Here is a 23,261-nt window from a genome sequence, read left to right on the forward strand (position 1 = left end):
TCAATCCTGTCAAGTCAAGTCAAATCTGGGAGCATGCGTCGCTGCACTTTGCTGCATTCACAACACCAAGGATCCACCTTGGTAGCCAATTGGTCCACTCCTACATCTCTAAAATAACAATCTCTCTGCTGCAGTCAGGTCAAGCATGGGCGTCCCTTTGGCAACCATGTGATTCTTTAAGTGGAGCAATTCATGAATAAATTGCTATAAATATTAAATAACACACTTCATCAGACACAGTACTCAGGAAATACTGCATGTAAAAACGTAGTATAGGCAGAAGAAAGTATCCAGTTTGTTGTTTCCTGCATCACATGTGTATTGTTGTTTAGTGTCTAGTTTGTCAACGCTAGCAGTGTTTTCCATCGTAGTGCAGATGTTTTTGGCAGTGTCACATATTTGAGGCGTTGCACAAGTTTGTTCAACTTTGATTCCCTCAAGTTGTCATCTTTTTCCTCTCCATTCCTGTTCATGCATCACCTTCACACTGTGTGACTGAGTATTTCTTTCAGAGGAAGTCACTCTGTAACTCATTGGAGAGCTGACTGACCACCACTTCACTATGAGCTGATCCTTCCAAGATCATGGCAGTCCGCTGTTGGGGGCTGCGATCTGCACAGTTTTCGCTGTTATCAGTGTTTGCTTTAGGGTAGGGATCATCTCTGCAGCTCTTGTGATTCTCCGCGAGTCCATTTGATAACCTTGTGGAGTCCAACTCTTGTTTGTGATGACATTGGTTGCTGGTTCCAGTTTGGGGGAGTTGTGCTGGCACAGGCATCCACATAGTGTCCTACACTTGGCCATATCCCGACACAAAGACTTGCGAAAGTTAGGCTTGAAGACCAAATAGACAATAGGGTTGTAGAGGGTGGAAGATTTTGCAAAAACTGCAGCCAGTGCAAACGACATGGGTGGAACGTTCAGTGGGTTACCAAAGGCTGCCCACATGGATACAATAGCATAGGGACTCCATGCTGTGAGGAAACCGATGCACACCGCCACAGATAGCTGACGAGAAACATACCAACCCATCATTAGCCATGTAAACATTACTTGTGGAAAAACAAATGGGAATATGCATTTACCTTAACAATTAGTGCATGTGCATTTGCGATCTTGTTCTGAGGTGACATGTGCTGCTGCACAGCCTGGTGGGAGCCGCGGATGGTTAGCAGGATGCAGACGTAGGACATAATGATGATAGAGCAGGGAACAATGTAGCAGAAGGTGAAGAGGCAGATGATGTAGCTCAAAGCTGCAGAGCTTCTGCTGGGGGCGTACCAGTCGATGCAGCATGCTGTCCCGTATGGCTCGGTTCCATACTCTCCCCAGCCTGACAGGGGACCGACTGCAAACACTGCAGCATAGCACCAGACCCCAGCTACAAGCTGGGAGGCATGGCAGTAGGAGAACTTGTTCCCTGAGGATGAGCATAAGGAGGAGAAAGAAGAGGAGAAGGTAAGTTGCCAGATGTCTAGACATTTACTCGACAGCAGCTGCGCTGTTCAGTTTAATCCTCGTCAGTACACAACATGAAACTTACTAATCTGTACACCTGATGATTTGAGGAAGAAACCTCAAGCAGGCCAGATTAAAGGGTGACCCTCTGCTTGGGCCATGCTACCAATATGTTTGACAATACAAATATACCATGCTGATGTCCAGGAAGGGAGGCTGGCTGGGGGTGGGGGGTGGGGGTGGGTGTTTGGGCCTACAGATCCCGTCTATTTCATGACCATGGCAGAAGAAGACACCCACTCCCACTTGAATAAAAATTGCTCTGCAGAATTGACACTATACTTAAAAATTTGCTTTGGAGTCAAACCAGATACCATTATGCCAAACATGGATCCAAGAGAACCCCATCAAAAAAAAAAAAAAATCAAAATAAGTGAAATTTAAGACAATTGTATAGGTGACAATTACAGAAACTTTCAACTGAACAAGTATAATAGTCCAGAAAACATATCAGTAAATATACCCCTGGGATTTGATTTGACTCCAGGAGGAGTGATTAGGGTAAAAGAAAATTGAACTCCCTTGATGACTGAGATCCTTAACTGAAATTTGAAGGAGTGGTTACTGACGGATTAGGTTGGAGAGGAAATCAGCGAATAGTAATGCTGGTACAACCCCTAAATAGAAAAGGCTGGGATGATATGTGAAATGCAAGCAAATAAATAAATGCAATGATCCTTACATTTACAGTGGATTCTCTTTCACTGCAGACAGAATGAACCCAATGTATTTTCTTTTCTTTTTTCTGATCAACTTCATTTCATTTGTTAATATACATCTATTCCTACATTTAAGACTGATAACACATTCCAAAAATGTTTCTCACACATTTGAGCGCCTTGGGGCAACTGTTTGTTGTGATTTGGCGCTATATAAAAAAAAAAAGTTGATTGATTTACCAATTTGTACTGTTGCCATTCTTTCTCATAACACTTAAAAAAGACCGTTGGGCACTGAGGATGCAAATAATGGGGCTATTCAGGTGTTATTTTGTCCCATTCTTCCTGAAATCGCATCTTAAGGTGTGCAATAGTAACAAGTAATTTCCAGCAAATTTCCACTGTGTTGCTGTCACTCTTTGAAATTTCTTCACATCGAACCAGAGCGAGGTGGTTTTAACTTCTCATATCACACAATGTCTGTCTGGATCAACAATGATTATAAAAAGAAGAAACTAGCTCACAGTGGACGCTTTATGTTGAAAACATGAATCTCAATCTCAAGCTGTAAATCTCAATTGCTTGTACCCTCAAATGCTGATTTGTCACTCAGAGTCTATCACAATAGATGCAAACAAACAAACAAACAAACAAACAAACAAACAAAAACATCTGTGATAGCAGATTGGACAGATGCTTGGGTGTTACTGAGGATGAGTACTTTTTAATCTCCATTAATTATAAGATTAAATTAAGATAGTCATTAGCTGTTTTCCCCACAGAACCAGTGCAGTCGAATTCACATGAAGCCTTATCTGTGCTCCCACACAATCTCATCAGCTGGATGTCAGCCCCTCATACTGTACTGAGTGTGGATGTAGTGATTCTGCCCTGTGGTAGAACTCTGCTTTGAAACATGGTACTTAGCTTTTATATGATGTAAAGCCTCAAGCTTGCCCACTATCCAAATGGCCCATGAAGAATCCAGTCTCTTTAAAGGAAAACTGAGCTGAATTTTGATCAAAACTCTCATGTGCTATCTGCCAGGTATGGGCCAAGGTATGGCTCAAACAGGGCAGGACACAAATGCAAACTCACAATGCAGGCTTAGGATTTAGAAAAAAAGGCTTTATCTGGCAAACAAGCAAAGATTCGGTACACAGTTGGTCTGTCAGCCAAGCAGACATAAAAGGCAGGAGTAGGCAGCGACACGGCCCAATAAACTACACTGAAAAAAGAATGTTTGAACCAACTTAAAAAAGTGTTACAATTTGTAAAGTTAAATCAACCCTAACTTACAAACTTAAGTTATATTTGCAAATGTATTAAGTAAAAAACTAAGAAATCTCATGTACATATGTATTCACACCCTTTGCTCAGGACATTCCTGATGCACATTTGGCAAAAATTCCAGCCTCAAGTCTTCTTGAATATGATGCCACAAGCTTGATGCACCTATCTTGTGGCAGTTTTGTCCATTCCTCTTTGCCGCACCTGTCAAGCTCCATCAGGTTGGATGGGGAGTGTCAGTGCACAATGATTATCAGAACTCTCCAGAGATGTTCAATTGAATTCAGGTCTTGGCTCTGGCTTGGCCACTCAAGGACATTCACAGAGTTGTCGTGAAGCCACTCCTTATTTCTTGGCTGTGTGCTTTGGGTCATTGTCCTGCTGAAAGATGAACTGTCACCCCAGTCTGAGGTCAAGAGAACTCTGGAGCAGGTTTTCATCCAAGATGTCTCTGTACATTGCTGCATTCATCTTTCCCTCAATCCTGACTAGTCTCCCAGTTCCTGCCACTGAAAACATCCCCATGGCATGATGCTGCCACCACCATGCTTCACTGTAGGGATGGTGTCTGGTTTCCTCCAAATATAACGGCTGGCATTCACGCCAAAGAGTTCAATCTGTGTCTTATCAGATGAGAGAATTTTGTTTCACATGGAGTCAGAGTCCTTCAGGTGCCTTTTGGTGAACTCCAGGTGGGCTGCCATGTGCCTTTTACTAAGGAGTGGCTTCTGTCTGGCGCTCTACCATACAGGCCTGATTGGTGGATTGCTGTTGAGATGGTTGTCCTTCTGGAAGGTTCTCCTCTATTCACAGAGGAATGCTGGAGCTCTGACAGAGTGACCATCGGATTCTTGGTCACATCCCTGACTAAGGCCCTTCTCCCCCGATCGCTCAGTTTAGATGGGTGGCCAGCTCTAGAAAGAGTCCTAGTGGATCCGAACTTCTTCCATTTATGGATGATGGACCCCACTGTGCTCATTGGGACCTTCAAAGCAGCAGAAATGTTTCTGTGCTCTTCTCTACATTTTTGTCTTGAGACAATCCTGTCTCGGAGATCTACAGATGATTTGTTCGACTTTATGCTTGGTTTGTGCTCTGACTGTGAACTGTGAGACCTTATATGTAGGTAGGTGTGTGTATTTCCAAATCATGTCCAATCAACTGAATTTACCCCAGCTTGACTCCATTTAAGCTGTAGAAACATCTTAAGGATGATCAGTGGAAACAGGATGTGCTTGAGCTCAATTTTGAGCTTTGTGAATGTGAATACTTATACATATGTGATTTCTTAGGTTTATATTTTCATTTAATTTGCAAAAACTCAAACTTTTTTCACTTTGTCATTATTGTGTGTAGAATTTTGAGGGGGAAAAATGAGTTTCATCCAATTTGGAATAATGCATTCAGCCATGACCATAACCAGCTCTTAAGTTGGCATTGACTTGATATGTAAGTCAGCCCACGCTGGCCTGATCAGAACATGATACCTCACTGGAAGACTCATGTAAGAGAGGTGAGAGATACAGTATGTACGTTCCCAGTGAGATGCAAAACTGCTTTCTGAATAACACATCTCTTCAAAGCAATGTCCTTCATCCCTTAGTTACTCCAGGTGTGTAGTGAGCAACCTGCATGGCAGCACCCTGACATCAGTGTGGGAGTGTGTTTGTGTGAATGGTTGAATGTAAGGCATAATTGTAAAGCACTTTGAGCTTCTGATGCAGATGGAAAAGCGCTGTATAACAAAATGCAGAAAGGCAGTTACTGTTAGTTTATTTTGGTCTGACAGCAGCTGAAGATGCAGCATTTGCTCATCAGGCTAACACCAGTCATGCTCAAATGAGCTGATTGTATTTCCAAGTGAATCATTCATTTCGCTGTGACTTTTGAGATATTTATGAATGTTGACAGTATGGATGGAGCCAAAACATGCTGCCAGAGAATTTCAGTAAGTGGATGGTTTGTGAATTTTTCAAATCCAAGGCCCTGGAGAAGAATACATTAGAAACCTTATTTGCAAACCTATTTACATATCTTGCTCTTTAAAGAAGTTAAACACAAACTTGTACTTTAACATGGCTGTTTTTAATACATCCTTGAGATGTTAATCTCACTAGATTAGCATTTCTCTCTGTACACAAGAGATTTTGGCTTCAGGGTGTAGAGGGAAAAGGCTACAGGATGAATATTATAATATTTTGGAATATGGAAAATTATCACTTGTGGATAATTTATCTCAGGGGCACCACTTATTTCAAGGATAAGTCCTTCTGAGTTTAAGCATTAATTAATTGATTAGTCTCAATTTAATTAATCAATCTCAGTTTAATTAATCAGTTTAATTGATCAGTCTCAAGTTTTTAAAGGAGTAAGCGCCGCAGGTCAGATCCGACACCCTCTGTAAAACCATACAAAAATCACAAACAATTTCACAAGTTTAAGATATTTATTTAACCCTGGCAGGAGTTAAATAACAGGACATATCACAGTGAGCAATTTAATTATGACGACATTCAATTAGCAACGATTATACGATGTTCTGATCGTTTGGTTTTGTAGCGGGAGTTTTGGAGTAAAATTCGTCCTAATGTAACAGGTAGTTTACTTTGGTAATTGTTAACCAGAGAGAGAGTTAATGATTTTGAATAGAGTTAAATAAAGCCACTCTGTTAATCTGACAACACAGCCCGGTCTTACTTTGCGCCGTCTTTGTGAGGTCCGATGCTGGAATCGTCTGGTTCAGTCGACGCTCTGTCCACCACACAACTTCGTCAGGGACCTTGACAAAGGCTCTGCCGGTCCGACCCGCTCGGTCTCATCCGTGGCGGGGATGAATTGCTGTGATTTCACGGTGGCAGATCAAATCGCTGGGACGTCTCAGCTGACCTGGATGTTTTTCTTCTGCAGCGCTCTGGCGTATGGCTCGTCAGAATAAAAGTTTGAGCGTCTTTATTCTCTATCAAAAATCAAAAATTCGTCTTTCGTCGTCGTCTTTTGGAAGCTTGGTCAAATTACAATTCAATGCAAAAACAGTTGATTTTAGAAGAAAAAGGTTTGAAAAAAGGAATTTGGATTTCTAAGAAAGAAAAATATTTTAATTTGGAATTCGAAAAAGGAAGTTAATGCGTCCAGCGCGTTTAACTTGACAAAGGTTGCAAAAGTTATCTGTCGGAAAAATAAAGTAAATTCTTGTCGGTACGCCAACAAGAATGGAAATCTTAAGTAGCACGTGGCTTCAGACAAAGGGTCATAAATGACGGCTTAGACAGCGTCTTTAAATCCAAGGAAAAGAGGAGATGAAGTAAAGAGGGAAGAGAAGAGAGGAAGAGCGCGAGTTCCCGGGTGCGAGCCCTTTTAAAGGGTTAATAAGCTCCACCCCCAAGAACTCTGGGTAATGTAGTTTCTGGAGTTCCTTTGTCCAGTTTATATATATATAAATCAGCGAGGTTCCAACATTCCGCTTTGAAACCAAACCAAGTCCTGCAGAATAAATCTTGTAACTGGTTTACCTGGAATTATATATATATATATATATATATATATATATATGAGTGGCCTTTTATTGTGGACAGTCTAAGGCACACCTGTGCACTAATCATGGTGTCTAATCAGCATCTTGGTATGGCACACCTGTGAGGTGGGATGGATTATCTCAGCAAAGGAGAAGTGCTCACTATCACAGATTTAGACTGGTTTGTGAACAATATTTGAGGGAAATGGTGATATTGTGTATGTGGAAAAAGTTTTAGATCTTTGAGTTCATCTCATACAAAATGGGAGCAAAACCAAAAGTGTTGCATTTATATTTTTGTTGAGTATACATATATATATATGGTCGATTTCAACCACAAAACATTTGGGATGATTGTCCCATTGAGGGTAATCTTTCAGTGAGCTGTTTTCTTTTGGGGTTAGTGTGGAAAACCTCTTTTCAGGACTCTTTGTTGAAGAAGGTGTCTTTCTGTGAAGGCCTTTTTTATGTGAGAGGGCAGTTGAGGCACATCTGGTCTGGAGTCCTGATAAGCATTCACGGCTCCTTGTGGAATGCTTTCTTGGTGATCTTAAATCCTTAAAGTGTTGGGGGTTTGTTGACAGATCCAAGCTGTGCCGGGCTTAAAAGTCTCTTCTTTGATACCTGGAGATATACCAGGCCTTGTTGTATTGAGCTTATCTTTGTTTAAAGGAATTCCAGGGCCCCATCTTAAGGCAAGCTGAAGATGGTGGTTGTTTGATCACAGCTTTCCCCTACATTCCCCCACTCGATTCGACTTTGGGTCTCCAACGTTGAATCGCCAAGACGAGGAAGGCTGTGACGGTCGGTGGGTGATGTCTTCCACTGGTGGTGAGGCTGAGGAGGGTTAGTGTCAGACTAGCAGAGTGGCTACTACAACCACTGGCAATAATTATGGAATCACCGGCCTCGGAGGATGTTCATTCAGTTGTTTAATTTTGTAGAAAAAAAGCAGATCACAGACATGACACAAAACTAAAGTCATTTCAAATGGCAACTTTCTGGCTTTAAGAAACACTATAAGAAATCAGGAAAAAAAAATGTGGCAGTCAGTAATGGTTACTTTTTTAGACCAAGCAGAGGGAAAAAAATATGGAATCACTCAATTCTGAGGAAAAAATTATGGAATCACCCTGTAAATTTTCATCCCCAAAACTAACACCTGCATCAAATCAGATCTGCTCATTAGTCTGCATCTAAAAAGGAGTGATCACACCTTGGAGAGCTGTTGCACCAAGTGGACTGACATGAATCATGGCTCCAACACGAAATGTCAATTGAAACAAAGGAGAGGATTATCAAACTCTTAAAAGAGGGTAAATCATCACGCAATGTTGCAAAAGATGTTGGTTGTTCACAGTCAGCTGTGTCTAAACTCTGGACCAAATACAAACAGCATGGGAAGGTTGTTAAAGGCAAACATACTGGTAGACCAAGGAAGACATCAAAGCGTCAAGACAGAAAACTTAAAGCAATATGTCTCAAAAACAGGAAACTGGAGTCAACGTCTGTGACCGAACTGTAAGAAACCGCCTAAAGGAAATGGGATTTACATACAGAAAAGCTAAACGAAAGCCATCATTAACACCTAAACAGAAAAAAACGAGGTTACAATGGGCTAAGGAAAAGCAATCGTGGACTGTGGATGACTGGATGAAAGTCATATTCAGTGATGAATCTCGAATCTGCATTGGGCAAGGTGATGATGCTGGAACTTCTGTTTGGTGCCGTTCCAATGAGATTTATAAAGATGACTGCCTGAAGAGAACATGTAAATTTCCACAGTCATTGATGATATGGGGCTGCTTGTCAGGTAAAGGCACTGGGGAGATGGCTGTCATTACATCATCGATAAATGCACAAGTTTACGTTGATATTTTGTACACTTTTCTTATCCCATCAATTGAAAGGATGTTTGGGGATGATGAAATCATTTTTCAAGATGATAATGCATCTTGCCATAGAGCAAAAACTGTGAAAACATTCCTTGCAAAAAGACACATAGGGTCAGTGTCATGGCCTGCAAATAGTCCGGATCTTAATCCAGTTGAAAATCTTTGGTGGAGTTGAAGAAAATGGTCCATGACAAGGCTCCAACCTGCAAAGCTGATCTGGCAACAGCAATCAGAGAAAGTTGGAGCCAGATTGATGAAGAGTACTGTTTGTCACTCATTAAGTCCATGCCTCAGAGACCGCAAGCTGTTATAAAAGCCAGAGGTGGTGCAACAAAATACTAGTGATGTGTTGGAGCGTTCTTTTGTTTTTCATGATTCCATAATTTTTTCCTCAGAATTGAGTGAGTCCATATTTTTTTCCCTCTGCTTGGTCTAAAAAAGTAACCGTTACTGGCTGCCACAATTTTTTTTCCTGATTTCTTATAGTGTTTCTTATAGCCAGAAAGTTGCCATTTGAAATGACTTTAGTTTTGTGTCATGTCTGTGATCTGCTTTTTTTCTACAAAATTAAACAACTGAAAGAACATCCTCCGAGGCCGGTGATTCCATAATTTTTGCCAGGGGTTGTACATGCTAAAGTGGTCCGACTATGGTACCACATCCTATGTTTGCCTAAATATTTACATTATTCACCGCTGGTTTGGCTAATCCAAATTTAGTAGCTCGGATACCTGGTCGGTTTCGGATTCTGGGTCTAAATTTGGGTTAGCTTCAATATCTTCAGACGGTTCGGCTGCACGTCGTTTTCTTCGGGTTAGTCTGGCGAGGGCTCAAGAACACCTGGTTATACCATTCTGGAGGGTATTGGCGTATCTGCGCGCCCACAGAGCTAAGCCGAGGGTGGTCAAGTAACCAACGATTGTGGCTACAAACAGCAATGTGTCAGGAGTAGAGCAAGCATACGATAGGGCTTGGTAGGTTTTGAGATCTTGATTTCGAATCTCTTTCAACGTTTTATCTATTGGGGCCACGTCGATGACTTGAGAACCCTCATACTGGATTTTCTCCAGAGTCTGTTGGTCTATTTCGATAGCGGTTTGATTGTAAAAGTCGGACACTTCGATGGCTCCTTCGTATTGGTCAGGATGTAGGTGGTAGAGAGATACCTCACCAATACGGAGCAGGGCGTTTTCGGGTACCGTGACCCACAAGGTTTTTCGCGGAAGTTCAAGGTTCAAGGTTCAAGGTTACTTTATTTGTACCAAAAGGTAAATTTGGTTTGGCAGTGAGTCACTCCTTTCATAACAATCACATAACACATACACTCAACAAAAATATAAACGCAACACTTTTGGTTTTGCTCCCATTTTGTATGAGATGAACTCAAAGATCTAAAACTTTTTCCACATACACAATATCACCATTTCCCTCAAATATTGTTCACAAACCAGTCTAAATCTGTGATAGTGAGCACTTCTCCTTTGCTGAGATAATCCATCCCACCTCACAGGTGTGCCATATCAAGATGCTGATTAGACACCATGATTAGTGCACAGGTGTGCCTTAGACTGCCCACAATAAAAGGCCACTCTGAAAGGTGCAGTTTTATCACACAGCACAATGCCGCAGATGTCGCAAGATTTGAGGGAGCATGCAATTGGCATGCTGACAGCAGGAATGTCAACCAGAGCTGTTGCTCGTGTGTTGAATGTTCATTTCTCTACCATAAGCCGTCTCCAAAGGCGTTTAAGAGAATTTGGCAGTACATCCAACCAGCCTCACAACTGCAGACCACGTGTAACCACACCAGCCCAGGACCTCCACATCCAGCATGTTCACCTCCAAGATCGTCTGAGACCAGCCACTCGGACAGCTGCTGAAACAATCGGTTTGCATAACCAAAGAATTTCTGCACAAACTGTCAGAAACCGTCTCAGGGAACCTCATCTGCATGCTCGTCGTCCTCATCGGGGTTTCGATCTGACTCCAGTTTGTCATCGTAACCGACTTGAGTGGGCAAATGCTCACATTCGCTGGCGTTTGGCACGTTCGAGAGGTGTTCTCTTCACGGATGAATCCCGGTTCACATTGTCCAGGGCAGATGGCAGACAGCGTGTGTGGCGTCGTGTGGATGAGCGGTTTTCTGATGTCAATGTTGTGGATCGAGTGGCCCATGGTGGCGGTGGGGTTATGGTATGGGCAGGCGTCTGTTATGGATGAAGAACACAGGTGCATTTTATTGATGGCATTTTGAATGCACAGAGATACCGTGACGAGATCCTGAGGCCCATTGTTGTGCCATACATCCAAGAACATCACCTCTTGTTGCAGCAGGATAATGCATGGCCCCATGTTGCAAGGATCTGTACACAATTCTTGGAAGCTGAAAATGTCCCAGTTCTTGCATGGCCGGCATACTCACCGGACATGTCACCCATTGAGCATGTTTGGGATGCTCTGGACCGGCGTATACGACAGCGTGTACCAGTTCCTGCCAATATCCAGCAACTTCGCACAGCCATTGAAGAGGAGTGGACCAACATTCCACAGGCCACAATTGACAACCTGATCAACTCTATGCGAAGGAGATGTGTTGCACTGCATGAGGCAAATGGTGGTCACACCAGATACTGACTGGTATCCCCCCCCCAATAAAACAAAACTGCACCTTTCAGAGTGGCCTTTTATTGTGGACAGTCTAAGGCACACCTGTGCACTAATCATGGTGTCTAATCAGCATCTTGGTATGGCACACCTGTGAGGTGGGATGGATTATCTCAGCAAAGGAGAAGTGCTCACTATCACAGATTTAGACTGGTTTGTGAACAGTATTTGAGGGAAATGGTGATATTGTGTATGTGGAAAAAGTTTTAGATCTTTGAGTTCATCTCATACAAAATGGGAGCAAAACCAAAAGTGTTGCGTTTATATTTTTGTTGAGTGTAAATACCGATAAAAAAAAAATACCATAAATATAATAAAAATAAAAAAATAAAAATATAAAAATACAATGAGCAGTGCAAGTACAGGCCAATAGCATGGCACCCAGAAGAAAGTCACAAAGCGTGTGCCATCTCAATGCAAAATAGCAGATAAATTAATTAAATATACATTCAAAGTCATCTGTTAAGAACACTAATAGCAGCAGGAATAAAAGTGCTCTTGTAGCGCTTAGTTCTGCAGAAAGGAGCTTTATACCTCCGTCCTGAAGGGAGCAGTTCAAACTGATCAAAAAGAGGATGTGAGGCGTCCTTTACAACTGCCTCAACCAGTCTCTGGACCTGCCTCATGTACAGAGAGGTTGGATACAGCTGAGACTCTCCTCCAATGATTTTGCTCGCCCATTTTACAATCTGATTCAGACTGTTTTTGTTTTTAACTGACAAATTTCCAAACCATGACACCAAACAAAAAGATAAAACAGATTCGATATAACAACGATAAAACATTGTTAAAAGTGATTTGTCATTGTGAAAGGATGCCAGTTTTCTAAGACAGAACAAGCGCTGGTGACCTTTTTTACACATCACTTCACAATTTGACTCAAAAGTGAGTTTGTCATCAGTGACAGTACCCAGATATTTATAGGTGCTCACAGTTTCTACAGCCTGACCTTTTAGGAGAGTTACTCCATGTTTGTGGGAACCCTTCCTAAAGTCAATGACCATATCTTTAGTCTTCAATACATTCATCTGTAGAAAAGACTTCTCACACCAATCCAAGAAATCATCAACAACAGGACCATGGCCAACCTCATTGTCCTGTAGCAAGCTGACAATAACAGTGTCATCTGCATACTTAAGAATAGTCCTCCTATCCCTCCAACTTCTGCAGAGATCAGTGTATAAAATATACAAAAGTGGAGAGATAGCACTACCTTGTGGTGACCTGGTGGAGGACTGGGTCTGATCAGACAAGACCCCATTCACTCTAACTTTTTGTGTCCTGTTAGTGAGGAAGCTCAGAATCCAGCCCACAAGATTGCAACTTAGATTAAAATGTTCTAAAAGTCTTGAGGCTAAAATGTGGGGCTGAATTGTGTTAAAAGCAGAAGAAAAGTCAATAAATAAAAGTCTGGCATGTGCACCTTTCCCTTCAAGGTGTCTGAAAAGTAAGTTCATTTAAGTAACTGTGGCATCCTCGACCCCTCTATTTGGCCTATAGGCAAATTGCATAGGGTCCAAGTTGGCACCTACTTGATTAATCATTTCAGTTCTCACCAATTTCTCAAAGGTTTTCATGACAATGGACGTCAAAGCTGTAGGCCTAAAGTCATTTAGAACCTTTGGAGTACAATTTTTGGCGGCAGGGACAACAACAGCATCTTTCCACACATTTGGCACAGTTTGCATTTCCAGAGACATTTTAAAAATAAATTGGAAAATAAGACTCAGCTCTTTAGCACAGTTTTTTAAGAGGCGACTGCAAACATTATCAGGGCCCTGACTTTTTGGTTTGAGGGCACAAGTGCTGACTGTCTTTCACTTTATGCTTTATTTCCTTAATCTCTGAACTGTGATCTGAGATATCAAACCTTGTGTAAAAAGTATTCAGAGCATTTGCAAATTCAACATCTGTCTGATAGTTCTTCAACAAGGTGATGGATCTGGACTTGGGCTCCTGAAGCCCAGCTATCGTTTTCATACACGACCAAGCAGATCCAAGATTTTTATTTGCCATCTTTTCCTCTATTTCCCCTGCATAATTTCTCTTGGCCTTTTTCAGCACAATTTTCACTTCTTTAGTAGCATTGCGTAATTCCATGACTGACCCAGATCTATGAGCCTCTCTCTTAGATTGTAAACTGATTCTCACAGACTTTGTGACCCGGGGTTTGTTGTTAGGATATATTTTCACTTTTTTAGAAGGAATCAACATATCCCTACAATACACCACATAAGAACAGATCACATCAGCCAGTTCATCCAGGTTATCACCACATGCTGCTTTAAATATGTCCCAATCAGTACATTCATAGCACTCCTGAAGGCAAAGCACTGCATCACTGTTCCAGTCCTTAATTTCTCTAGTGGAGACCTTCTCCCTCTTAAGCAGAGACTTACAGTAGGGCAACAGGTGCACAAAATAGTGATCCCCAGATCCAAGAGGAGGCAAGGACACAGACTTACAAGCCTCCTTAACAGACCCGTAACAAAGATTGATAGTTTTATCCCGCCTGGTAGGGCAGGTAACATACTGATACATATTGGGGAGAGTCTTATCCAAGGACACATGATTGAAGTCACCAAGCAAGAAGATTGGAGTGTCAGGTGAGTGAGACATTAGTTTCTGCACCACATCAAAGATGGCAGAACAGGCAGAGTTGGCATTAGCTCTCGGATGTATGTAAACCACAGTGATGAAGAGCTGTGGAAATTCACGGGGCAGATAATAGGGGCGAAGTGACACTGAAAGAAGTTCTATGTCTAGCGTACAGACGCGCTCTCCAACAGTTACAGATTTAGGGTTACAGTATCGCTCATTGACCTACAGACATTCCACCCCCCTGAGATTTCTCCGTCACCTCTGCATCTCGGTCCAACCGGAAAGGAGCTCCAAAGCCGTTAATCCTCAGGTCAGCATTCCTGTCCCGATCCGTAAGCCACGTCTCAGTCAGTGCTATGATGCCACAGTTGCTGTAATCCTTTATATAGCGAGCACTGCTCTGTAATTCGTTCACTTTGTTCTGTATAGACTGCGAATTACCCAAAATAATAGGAGGCAGCGGAACTCGGCCAAGCCCTCGTTTCTTCAGACACAGACGCACGCCTCTTCTTTTTCCTCGCTTTCGTTTCCCACCTTTGCTTCCCACCGCACCAGGTTTTACAAAGCCAGGTCGTAGTACCATCCTGGAAGTGTGCTCCGCAACCTCAGGTACTCCAAAACACACTCCAAAGTTAAGCTGGAGCAATTCATTCCGGCTGTACTGCAGTCGGTAGCAACCGACTTTTCCTTGCAGTACGGCAAAAGCCAGACAAAACAAGAGAGTCCAAATACTTAATCGTATAGGGTCCATTTTAGCTGCACTTTGCACTGCGCACCGTATAAGCCCTTAAGCAATAAAATAAGACTTTAAAAACACTAGACTTTAAAAGCGCTGCAAACTTTCACCCACTGCTGAGTCGCAGCGTACGTGTGCGCCACCGGAAGTCCTGAGTTTTTAATCACTAAGTTCACTAAGTTCAAAGAGTTGACGTGTCATGACGGTCGTACACTAGTAGGGCTGATTTTTCGGGGGTGTTGACTAACCAGCGTTGTCCTACTATTTCTACCTGAGTGTCCGTGACTTGGCGGAACGGCGTGATGGTCGTGGGACAGCGATTTGTCCCAGTGAGTGTTTTGAGACCGCAGATGCCGGCAGTGTCATCTCGGATCAACGGTTTGCTGGGACACAAATAATGAATGTCTTTTGTGACAGTGCACATTTTGAGATTCGGCACTAAGTATAGCTCAGGATTAGCATCGTTGAAAGCCACTACGGGTGGTGTGTGGATCTTAAGGTGATTGTCTCTTTGCCAGAGACCTATGTTCATGACACTTTTGAGCCTGTAGATGTTTTCAGTAGTGACAATCGGTAAGTTAATTAGAAACGCCATTTCCAGATCCTCTGGGTCTACATAGATTGGGATTGAGCTTCGCAATGCGTACGCAAGGTGAGCTTGTAATGGCATGACTAGACTATGAGTTGCGGACTCGAGAATTTGGTGGACCAGGGTTAAAGGGACAATGTAGGATGGAATCCTACCGACGGCGAGGCTGTCAGTGGAAGATCCGACGTCCCTGGTCATGTCTGCCATGAGCATATTCAACATCTGTGTGTGTGCATAGTCTTCCTGCAACACTGACGTTAGTTGGTCAATTACGCCCACGGTCTTTTTGAGTACATTGGTATGGGTGTTAAGGATTACCACAGTGTCTCGTACGGTTTGTCCAATGGTCTCAAGACCTTCTCTCTGCATGTTAAGCTGAGCCTGTATTTCAGGGATTACCTCTTGGAGCTCGCTAACGTGTCTCTTTACCGTTGATAGTGTGACAGTGTTAACTGCTGATAAGCCAAAACTGAAGAGGGATCCTACAGCTGAGGCTGCCATTAGCAGATCTCCAATGAACCTCTTCTCTCTTTTTTGAGTCCACTCAGTTCTGCCTGTGTTACTGTGAACTTCTCCATTTGGCGTAGCATGTGGACTATGTCTGCTTCAGCATGCTTCAGGACAGACTTGGTCCACCGGCTACCTGCCCAGGAGACCAGGTTCACTGTACTGCTGGCGAAGTTGGCCCTTTACACTTCTGTGTGGTCGAGCCTGACGAACACCCTCTGTGTGTGCAGGCGGCAGTTTGTTATCAATAAGCCGGGCTGGTCCTTCAACGATGCCCAATTCTGGTCCAAATTCAACCACGTCTGGGGAGCTGTTGGCGACAGTTGCGCTGAGGAGTAGCAGGGTCACGAGCCAGGTCATCCTGGCAAACACAACAACCATGGTTAGAAATTTGTCTTAAAGTGGTCAGACATTTTCGTTTGCTTTTCTGGCTTATAGCACAGAGTTTAAGCTATCTGACTGATTCTTAACTAGAGTGTTAGGCGGTCGCCTATTTTTCTTTTTGATGTTAAGGACGGAATTCACGTGGTGGTTCACCCCCACTACGGTGGTGTTGGTGAGATCACCTGAGTGGTTTTATTTGTCCTGTTGGAAGTTAAAGTGATTTTCTTAATTTGTCTCGATCGGTGTGATTCGATTGTTTGGGATGCGGCAGGTGTCGATATTCCTTCTTTGCGTCCTCTCGACCTACTGAGTTGTTTTAAGTTCTATCGGCGACTGTGACGTCCCCAGTGAGTCCCATGGGGTTTTTGTGAGGCTTAATTTGGTTGCTGTGTACCCACTTGAAAACTGGTTCTCTTTGACCCTTGCTGACCTTAATTTGGTATACGACGGTGGAGAGTTTGTCAGTCACCAAATACAGTCCGTTCCAACGGGGTAGCAACTTCCGAGTTAACCTGGTTGTTTTCTGGCTGGGTTGCCCGAATGAGTAGCACCACACCTTGTCCCCCACTTGTATCTCATGGTGGGACGCCTTCTGTTCATAGTAGGCTTTTCGGCCTTCTGCGCTTTTGTTCAGGTGTTTTTGAGCAAAGGAGAAGGTCACTTTCAGATGTTCAGTCAGGTCGGTCATGTATTGTTGAGCCGTATGCGCTGTCGCAATGTTTGCCTCACCTGGCTGATACAGCAGGTGGAGGGGGAGTGTCATTTGACGGCCTGTCATCATTTGAAAAGGGGAGAACCCCGTCGATTCCTGAGGGGAAGCCCGGATGGCCATGAGGACCAGGGGAAGTTTCACATCCCAGTCTCTGTGGTTGTCTGCCACATATTTGCGCAGGATGGTCACCACAGTTCGGTTGGCCCTTTCCACCTGTCCTGACGACTGAGGGTGGTGGCTGATGTGGAAGTTCACCTTTACCCCCAGCACTTGCCAGAGCTGTTGCATGACTTCGCTGGTGAAGTGGGTGCCTCTGTCTGAGTTTAAGTGGATAGGTAGTCCAAATTGTGAGAAGATGTTATTTATCAACAAACAGGCTGTCGTCAAGGCTGTATCGTTCGGAGCCGGTAGACATTCCAACCATTTGGTGAAGTCACATGTGACAGTGAGGAAATATTTGTTTCCTCTTTGAGACTTTGTGAGGGGTCCTACCCAGTCGATTTGTAGATCTGACCAAGGGAAGGAAATACCTCTTTTTTGTAAGGGAGCTCTGTGAATTGGGTTCACAGGTTGGAATTGGCAACAGACCAAGCAGCCTTTGATGTAATCGCTTATATCCTTCTGCATTTTTGGCCAATATGCCACCTGTCGTATTGCATTGTATGTTGCTTTCGTTCCTCTGTGACCTGCACATGCTGAATCGTGTCCGTGCATCAACGTCACCCCCCGGTGGTTGCGAGGAACCACTAATGCAGGTGAAGAGAGATCCTCGGAAGCATAGAACAAGATGCCATGGAGCACTTGTAGGTTATCTCGGGCATGGTACAGCTGTTTTAAGTCAGGGACGGAAGCAAAATCATCCTCGGTGAATGGGTGAACTTGAGGATCAGTGAGGTTTAGCACCATTTTGTTTATGGCCGGATCCAGAGCCTGGAGTGACGCCAGGTCGGAGTCGGAGAAAGCTGGAGTGACCGAGGCTGTTGTGGGGACTGGGGCTGTGGCAGGGTCTGCGGCAGCAGTCCTGGCACGAGCCACCGCTGATACAGCATGCGTGGGTGGGTGGGGCAAAAGTGCCTCATCGAATGCCCACGGCGTACCATCCAGAGCGCCTTGCTTGGCTAGTGTGTCAGCCAAGTCATTAAATTCTTTGTCTTGACCTGGTGTGCGGGAGTGACCTCTGACCTTTTTCCAGTGTACCTGGAGGTCGTGCGTGGTTATGAGGTGATCACAAGCCGCAAACAGCTCTTTGTGTTTGACCAATTTCTTGTTGGAGGTCATGAAACCATTGCATTTCCAGCAGGGTAGATGGCACAAGAAGCTAAGGCGTGCATAGTTCGAATCTGTGCATAGCACAAATCTTTTGACATTTTGCGCCACAGCTAACTGGCATGTTATGAGTATGCCCGCAGTTTCGGCATACTGAGAGGACTGTGGTCCCAGCTGGAATTTTTGTGGCTCATGTGGTGTGTTGTCAATCCACGCGATCCCCACTCCTGCCCGGGCGACTGTTTCATGGTGAAATGAGCAGCCGTCCATGTACGCAGTGATCATGCCTTGGCAGGCATTGTGGTCGAAGTAGTGGTGATTAGTGGAGTCGGGTGGTGACACGTCTTTGTTAAACGGGTTTGCAGCCGGTGTGTCTTCGGTGCAGCGCTGGCAAGCAGCTAACCCTGTGCCAAGTTTTGCAGCCTTGTGCGTACCGCACCTCCATGTCAAAGCATTGCAGTGCCATCAACCACGAGGCAACTTGACTTTTTGTCCACCCAGGTAGTTGGCGAAATGCTTCACAGCCCAGACCGTTCCTAGTAGGGCTTTTTCACAGTCACTGAATTTAAGTTCCGGCAGTTGTAGCGTTTTGCTCGCGTATGCGACCACTCACCTATCTTTGTCGTACATCTAGTACAGTCCCGCACTTAGGCATTGATTGGAGAATCCCACCTCTAGGTGGAATTCTTTGCTACAATCAGGGTATGCTAGGCATGGGGCTGAGCAGAGTTTGTCTTTCAGAGCCTGCATGGCCTGTTCTTGGGGTTCACCCCATAGGAACGGCGTATCATTTTTTAGCAGGTCTGTCAATGGTTTCGCCAAATCTGCATAGTTTTCAATGAACTGGCGGGAGTAATTGCACACTCCCATAAAGCTGCGCAGTTCTGTTATGTTCGTAGGCGTCTTGATGTTGGTGATGCCTTGGACTCATCCAACTTGTGGTTGCACTCCGTCTGGTCCGACAAGGAGGCCCACATAGTCGACCTTGGTCCAACACCATTGACACTTTGAAAGTGAGATTTTTGCACCAGCATTCGTGAATTGACTCAGGATGTGGTCTATCTCGTCCAAATGTATGTCTAATGTTGGGTTTCGCATTAGGACATCGTCAACATAGATAAGGGTGCCTCGCTCGTTTGCACTGGGGCACGCCTTGTTCAAGAAGATGTTAAATTCTGCAGGTGAGTTGGCATAGCCAAATGGACACCTGGTGAAAGTGTACCGGCGGTTGGCGAAGGTGAATGCCAGTTTGTGTTGATCGTCTTCATGGACAGGGATTGTCCATAACCCGGAGGCCACGTCAAGCGTGGAAAAGTATTTAGCGTCTTTTACCTTAGGAAGTTCCTGCTCTAACCGAGTCATCGGCCATCGAGATCAAATCAAATCAATTTTATTTATATAGCACCAAATCACAACAAACAGTTGCCCCAAGGCGCTTTATATTGTAAGGCAAGGCCATACAATAATTACGGAAAAATCCCAACGGTCAAAACGACCCCCTGTGAGCAAGCACTTGGTGACAGTGGGAAGGAAAAACTCCCTTTTAACAGGAATAAACCTCCAGCAGAACCAGGCTCAGGGAGGGGCAGTCCTCTGCTGGGACCGGTTGGGGCTGAGGGAGAGAACCAGGAAAAAGACATGCTGTGGAGGGAGCAGAGATCAATCACTAATGATTAAATGCAGAGCGGTGCATACAGAGCAAAAACAGAAAGAAACACTTAGTGCATCATGGGAACCCCCCAGCAGTCTAAGTCTATAGCAGCATAAATAAGGGATGGTTCAGGGTTACCTGATCCAGCCCTAACTATAAGCTTTAGCAAAAAGGAAAGTTTTAAGCCTAATCTTAAAAGTAGAGAGGGTGTCTGTCTCCCTGATCCGAATTGGGAGCTGGTTCCAGAGGAGAGGAGCCTGAAAGCTGAAGGCTCTGCCTCCCATTCTACTCTTACAAACCCTAGGAACTACAAGTAAGCCTGCAGTCTGAGAGCGAAGGGCTCTATTGGGGTGATATGGTACTATGAGGTCCATAAGATAAGATGGGACCTGATTATTCAAAACCTTATAAGTAAGAAGAAGAATTTGAAATTCTATTCTAGAATTAACAGGAAGCCAATGAAGAGAGGCCAATATGGGTGAGATATGCTCTCTCCTTCTAGTCCCTGTCAGTACTCTAGCTGCAGCATTTTGAATTAACTGAAGGCTTTTCAGCGAACTTTTAGGACAACCTGATAATAATGAATTACAATAGTCCAGCCTAGAGGAAATAAATGCATGAATTAGTTTTTCAGCATCACTCTGAGACAAGACCTTTCTAATTTTAGTGATATTGCGCAAATGCAAAAAAGCAGTCTTACATATTTGTTTGATATGCGCATTGAATGACATATCCTGATCAAAAATGACTCCAAGATTTCTCACAGTATTACTAGAGGTCAGGGTAATGCCATCCAGAGTAAGGATCTGGTTAGACACCATGTTTCTAAGATTTGTGGGGCCAAGTACAATAACTTCAGTTTTATCTGAGTTTAAAAGCAGGAAATTAGAGGTCATCCATGTCTTTATGTCTGTAAGACAATCCTGCAGTTTAGCTAATTGGTGTGTGTCCTCTGGCTTGGGTATCATCTGCGTAACAATGAAAATTTAAGCAATGCTGTCTAATAATACTGCCTAAGGGAAACATGTATAAAGCGAATAAAATTGGTCCTAGCACAGAACCTTGGTGAACTCCATAATTAACCTTAGTCTGTGAAGAAGATTCCCCATTTACATGAACAAATTATAATCTATTAGATAAATATGATTCAAACCACCGCAGTGCAGTGCCTTTAATACCTATGGCATGCTCTAATCTCTGTAATAAAATTTTATGGTCAACAGTATCAAAAGCAGCACTGAGGTCTAACAGAACAAGCACAGAGATGAGTCCACTGTCTGAGGCCATAAGAAGATCATTTGTAACCTTCACTAATGCTGTTTCTGTACTATGATGAATTCTAAAACCTGACTGAAACTCTTCAAATAGACCATTCCTCTGCAGATGATCAGTTAGCTGTTTTACAACTACCCTTTCAAGAATTTTTGAGAGAAAAGGAAGGTTGGAGATTGGCCTATAATTAGCTAAGATAGCTGGGTCAAGTGATGGCTTTTTAAGTAATGGTTTAATTACTGCCATCTTAAAAGCCTGTGGTACATAGCCAACTAATAAAGATAGATTGATCATATTTATGATCGAAGCATTAATTAATGGTAGGGCTTCCTTGAGCAGCCTGGTAGGAATGGGGTCTAATAGACATGTTGATGGTTTGGAGGAAGTAACTAATGAAAAAATCGAGATAGCAACAACTGTTGGTTGAGTTTGCGGTAATCGATGGTAAGTCTCCACTTACCATTTGGTTTGATTACCAGCCATACAGGGGCTGAATAGGTGCTGTTGCACACTCTTATGATCCCTTTTTCCAATAGGTCATCTATGTTTTCCTGTACAGGTTCATAGGATGCCAGAGGAATTTTCTACTGTCGCACGAAGGTGGGCGGCGCATTTGGAGGAGTTGGGATGCGAACAGAGTGGATGTGGGTGAGCCCACAATCCAACGAATCAGTAGCAAAGGACGCTCAGTATTTATAGAGTCGGTCTCTTAGACGTCCTCTTTCCTCATCATTCTTTAAGGCATCTGCTGCTGCTACGACTTGTTCTATCTGAGATGCCAATTCAGAATCAGAACCTGGGTTAAGAGTTCAGAACTGATTCAGTGTCATTTCCAGCACTCGTTTTGTTTTTAGAGTCGACCGTGAGGACCGTAAGGGTCTGGAGGACCATGTGATCAGGATCATCAAGGTCTATTCTGCTGACAGTGTCTTCCTCGGAGATGTTCGCTGGAAATACAGCGATCGCTCCTGAGGGTTTTGAAAAGACAACCCCCCATTGTGAACAGGGAAGAAGCGATGGAGGGACTTGGCCAAGAACTGGGATGTTCAGCTCAAAGTCCTGGAATTCAGTGCTGATTAACCAACCCAGTGGGGTGGCTTTGGGAATCAGAATGTCTTCGCCAGTGTCGTTATGCACCATCAAGCGAGTTGTCCGACTTCCTAGGCTCAGAAGTGGAGTAGCTTCCAGAGATAGTCCCAGTTTGGTGAAGAGCTGGGATGGCTGGAAGACTGCCTGTGAGTGTCGGAGCCGTTGTCCTGGATGTATCAAGAGGTGGAGTGGTGCATTTTTCAGGTTGGCGGGTATAGTGATATGACCATCACTCACTACCTGACATGCATCAGGGATCAATTGTCCAGACCTTAGATACTCTGGATCGGAGTAAACGGGGTCATCGCAGGCTCTGGTTAAGGACCAGAGGACCTGATTGACTCTGTCAACCTGCACCTCCAATCGGACAAGGTGGTCACCTCCTATGTAGACAGAGTGTGGTAAGTTTGGAACAACTAAGAATGAGTGGTTCAATTCTCGTCGGTTCCAATGCATTCTGAGTGTGCAGATTCCAGTTGCCTTGAGTACGGTCTGGGGTAGAGGGTCCTTTGGAAAACAGAAAGATTTTCCCACATATAAAATGTCTGGATTGGATTTGCACAGTGAGTCAAACAGACTTTGACTAATAGCTGATCTTTCAGCCCAAAGAGCCAGAGCTACATCAGCAGTGTGTGTGTTTTCCAAATGGAGACCATCTCCTACCAGAGGGCAGTACTCACTCGCATTAGTGTCCTCTGACAGCTTACAGAGGAAAGTGTCTTTCTCGGCCAGCAGTGCATCTGGGGGCCATGAAGCATCCCGCGGGTCGACAGCCGACGGAATGTCTGCTGTGACCATGTCGCGTGGGGGTTCTGCATCATTTTGGATCTCAGTGGCATAACATTTGGGCTTGGCCGGTTGAGTCACCTCAGGCGGGTGAGGGTGATGGACCTGTGCCCACAGTTTTAACCGTTTGA

At 43.9% G+C, this 23,261-nt stretch overlaps 1 protein-coding gene across 1 annotated transcript in view; it reads right to left on the reverse strand.

The window, feature by feature from the left end:
- Positions 1-358: 358 nt before the first annotated feature.
- The window catches only part of opn7b (opsin 7, group member b), a 43,786-nt gene continuing 20,883 nt past the window's right edge, over positions 359-23,261 (reverse strand). The window contains 3 exon segments of the mRNA XM_034171603.1: positions 359-780; positions 783-1,008; positions 1,086-1,420. Coding sequence (XP_034027494.1) covers positions 509-780; positions 783-1,008; positions 1,086-1,420 — 833 coding nt within the window. The 3' untranslated portion in view covers positions 359-508.

This window comes from Thalassophryne amazonica, chromosome 6, assembly GCF_902500255.1.
Source record: "Thalassophryne amazonica chromosome 6, fThaAma1.1, whole genome shotgun sequence".
NCBI classification, from domain to species: domain Eukaryota; kingdom Metazoa; phylum Chordata; class Actinopteri; order Batrachoidiformes; family Batrachoididae; genus Thalassophryne; species Thalassophryne amazonica.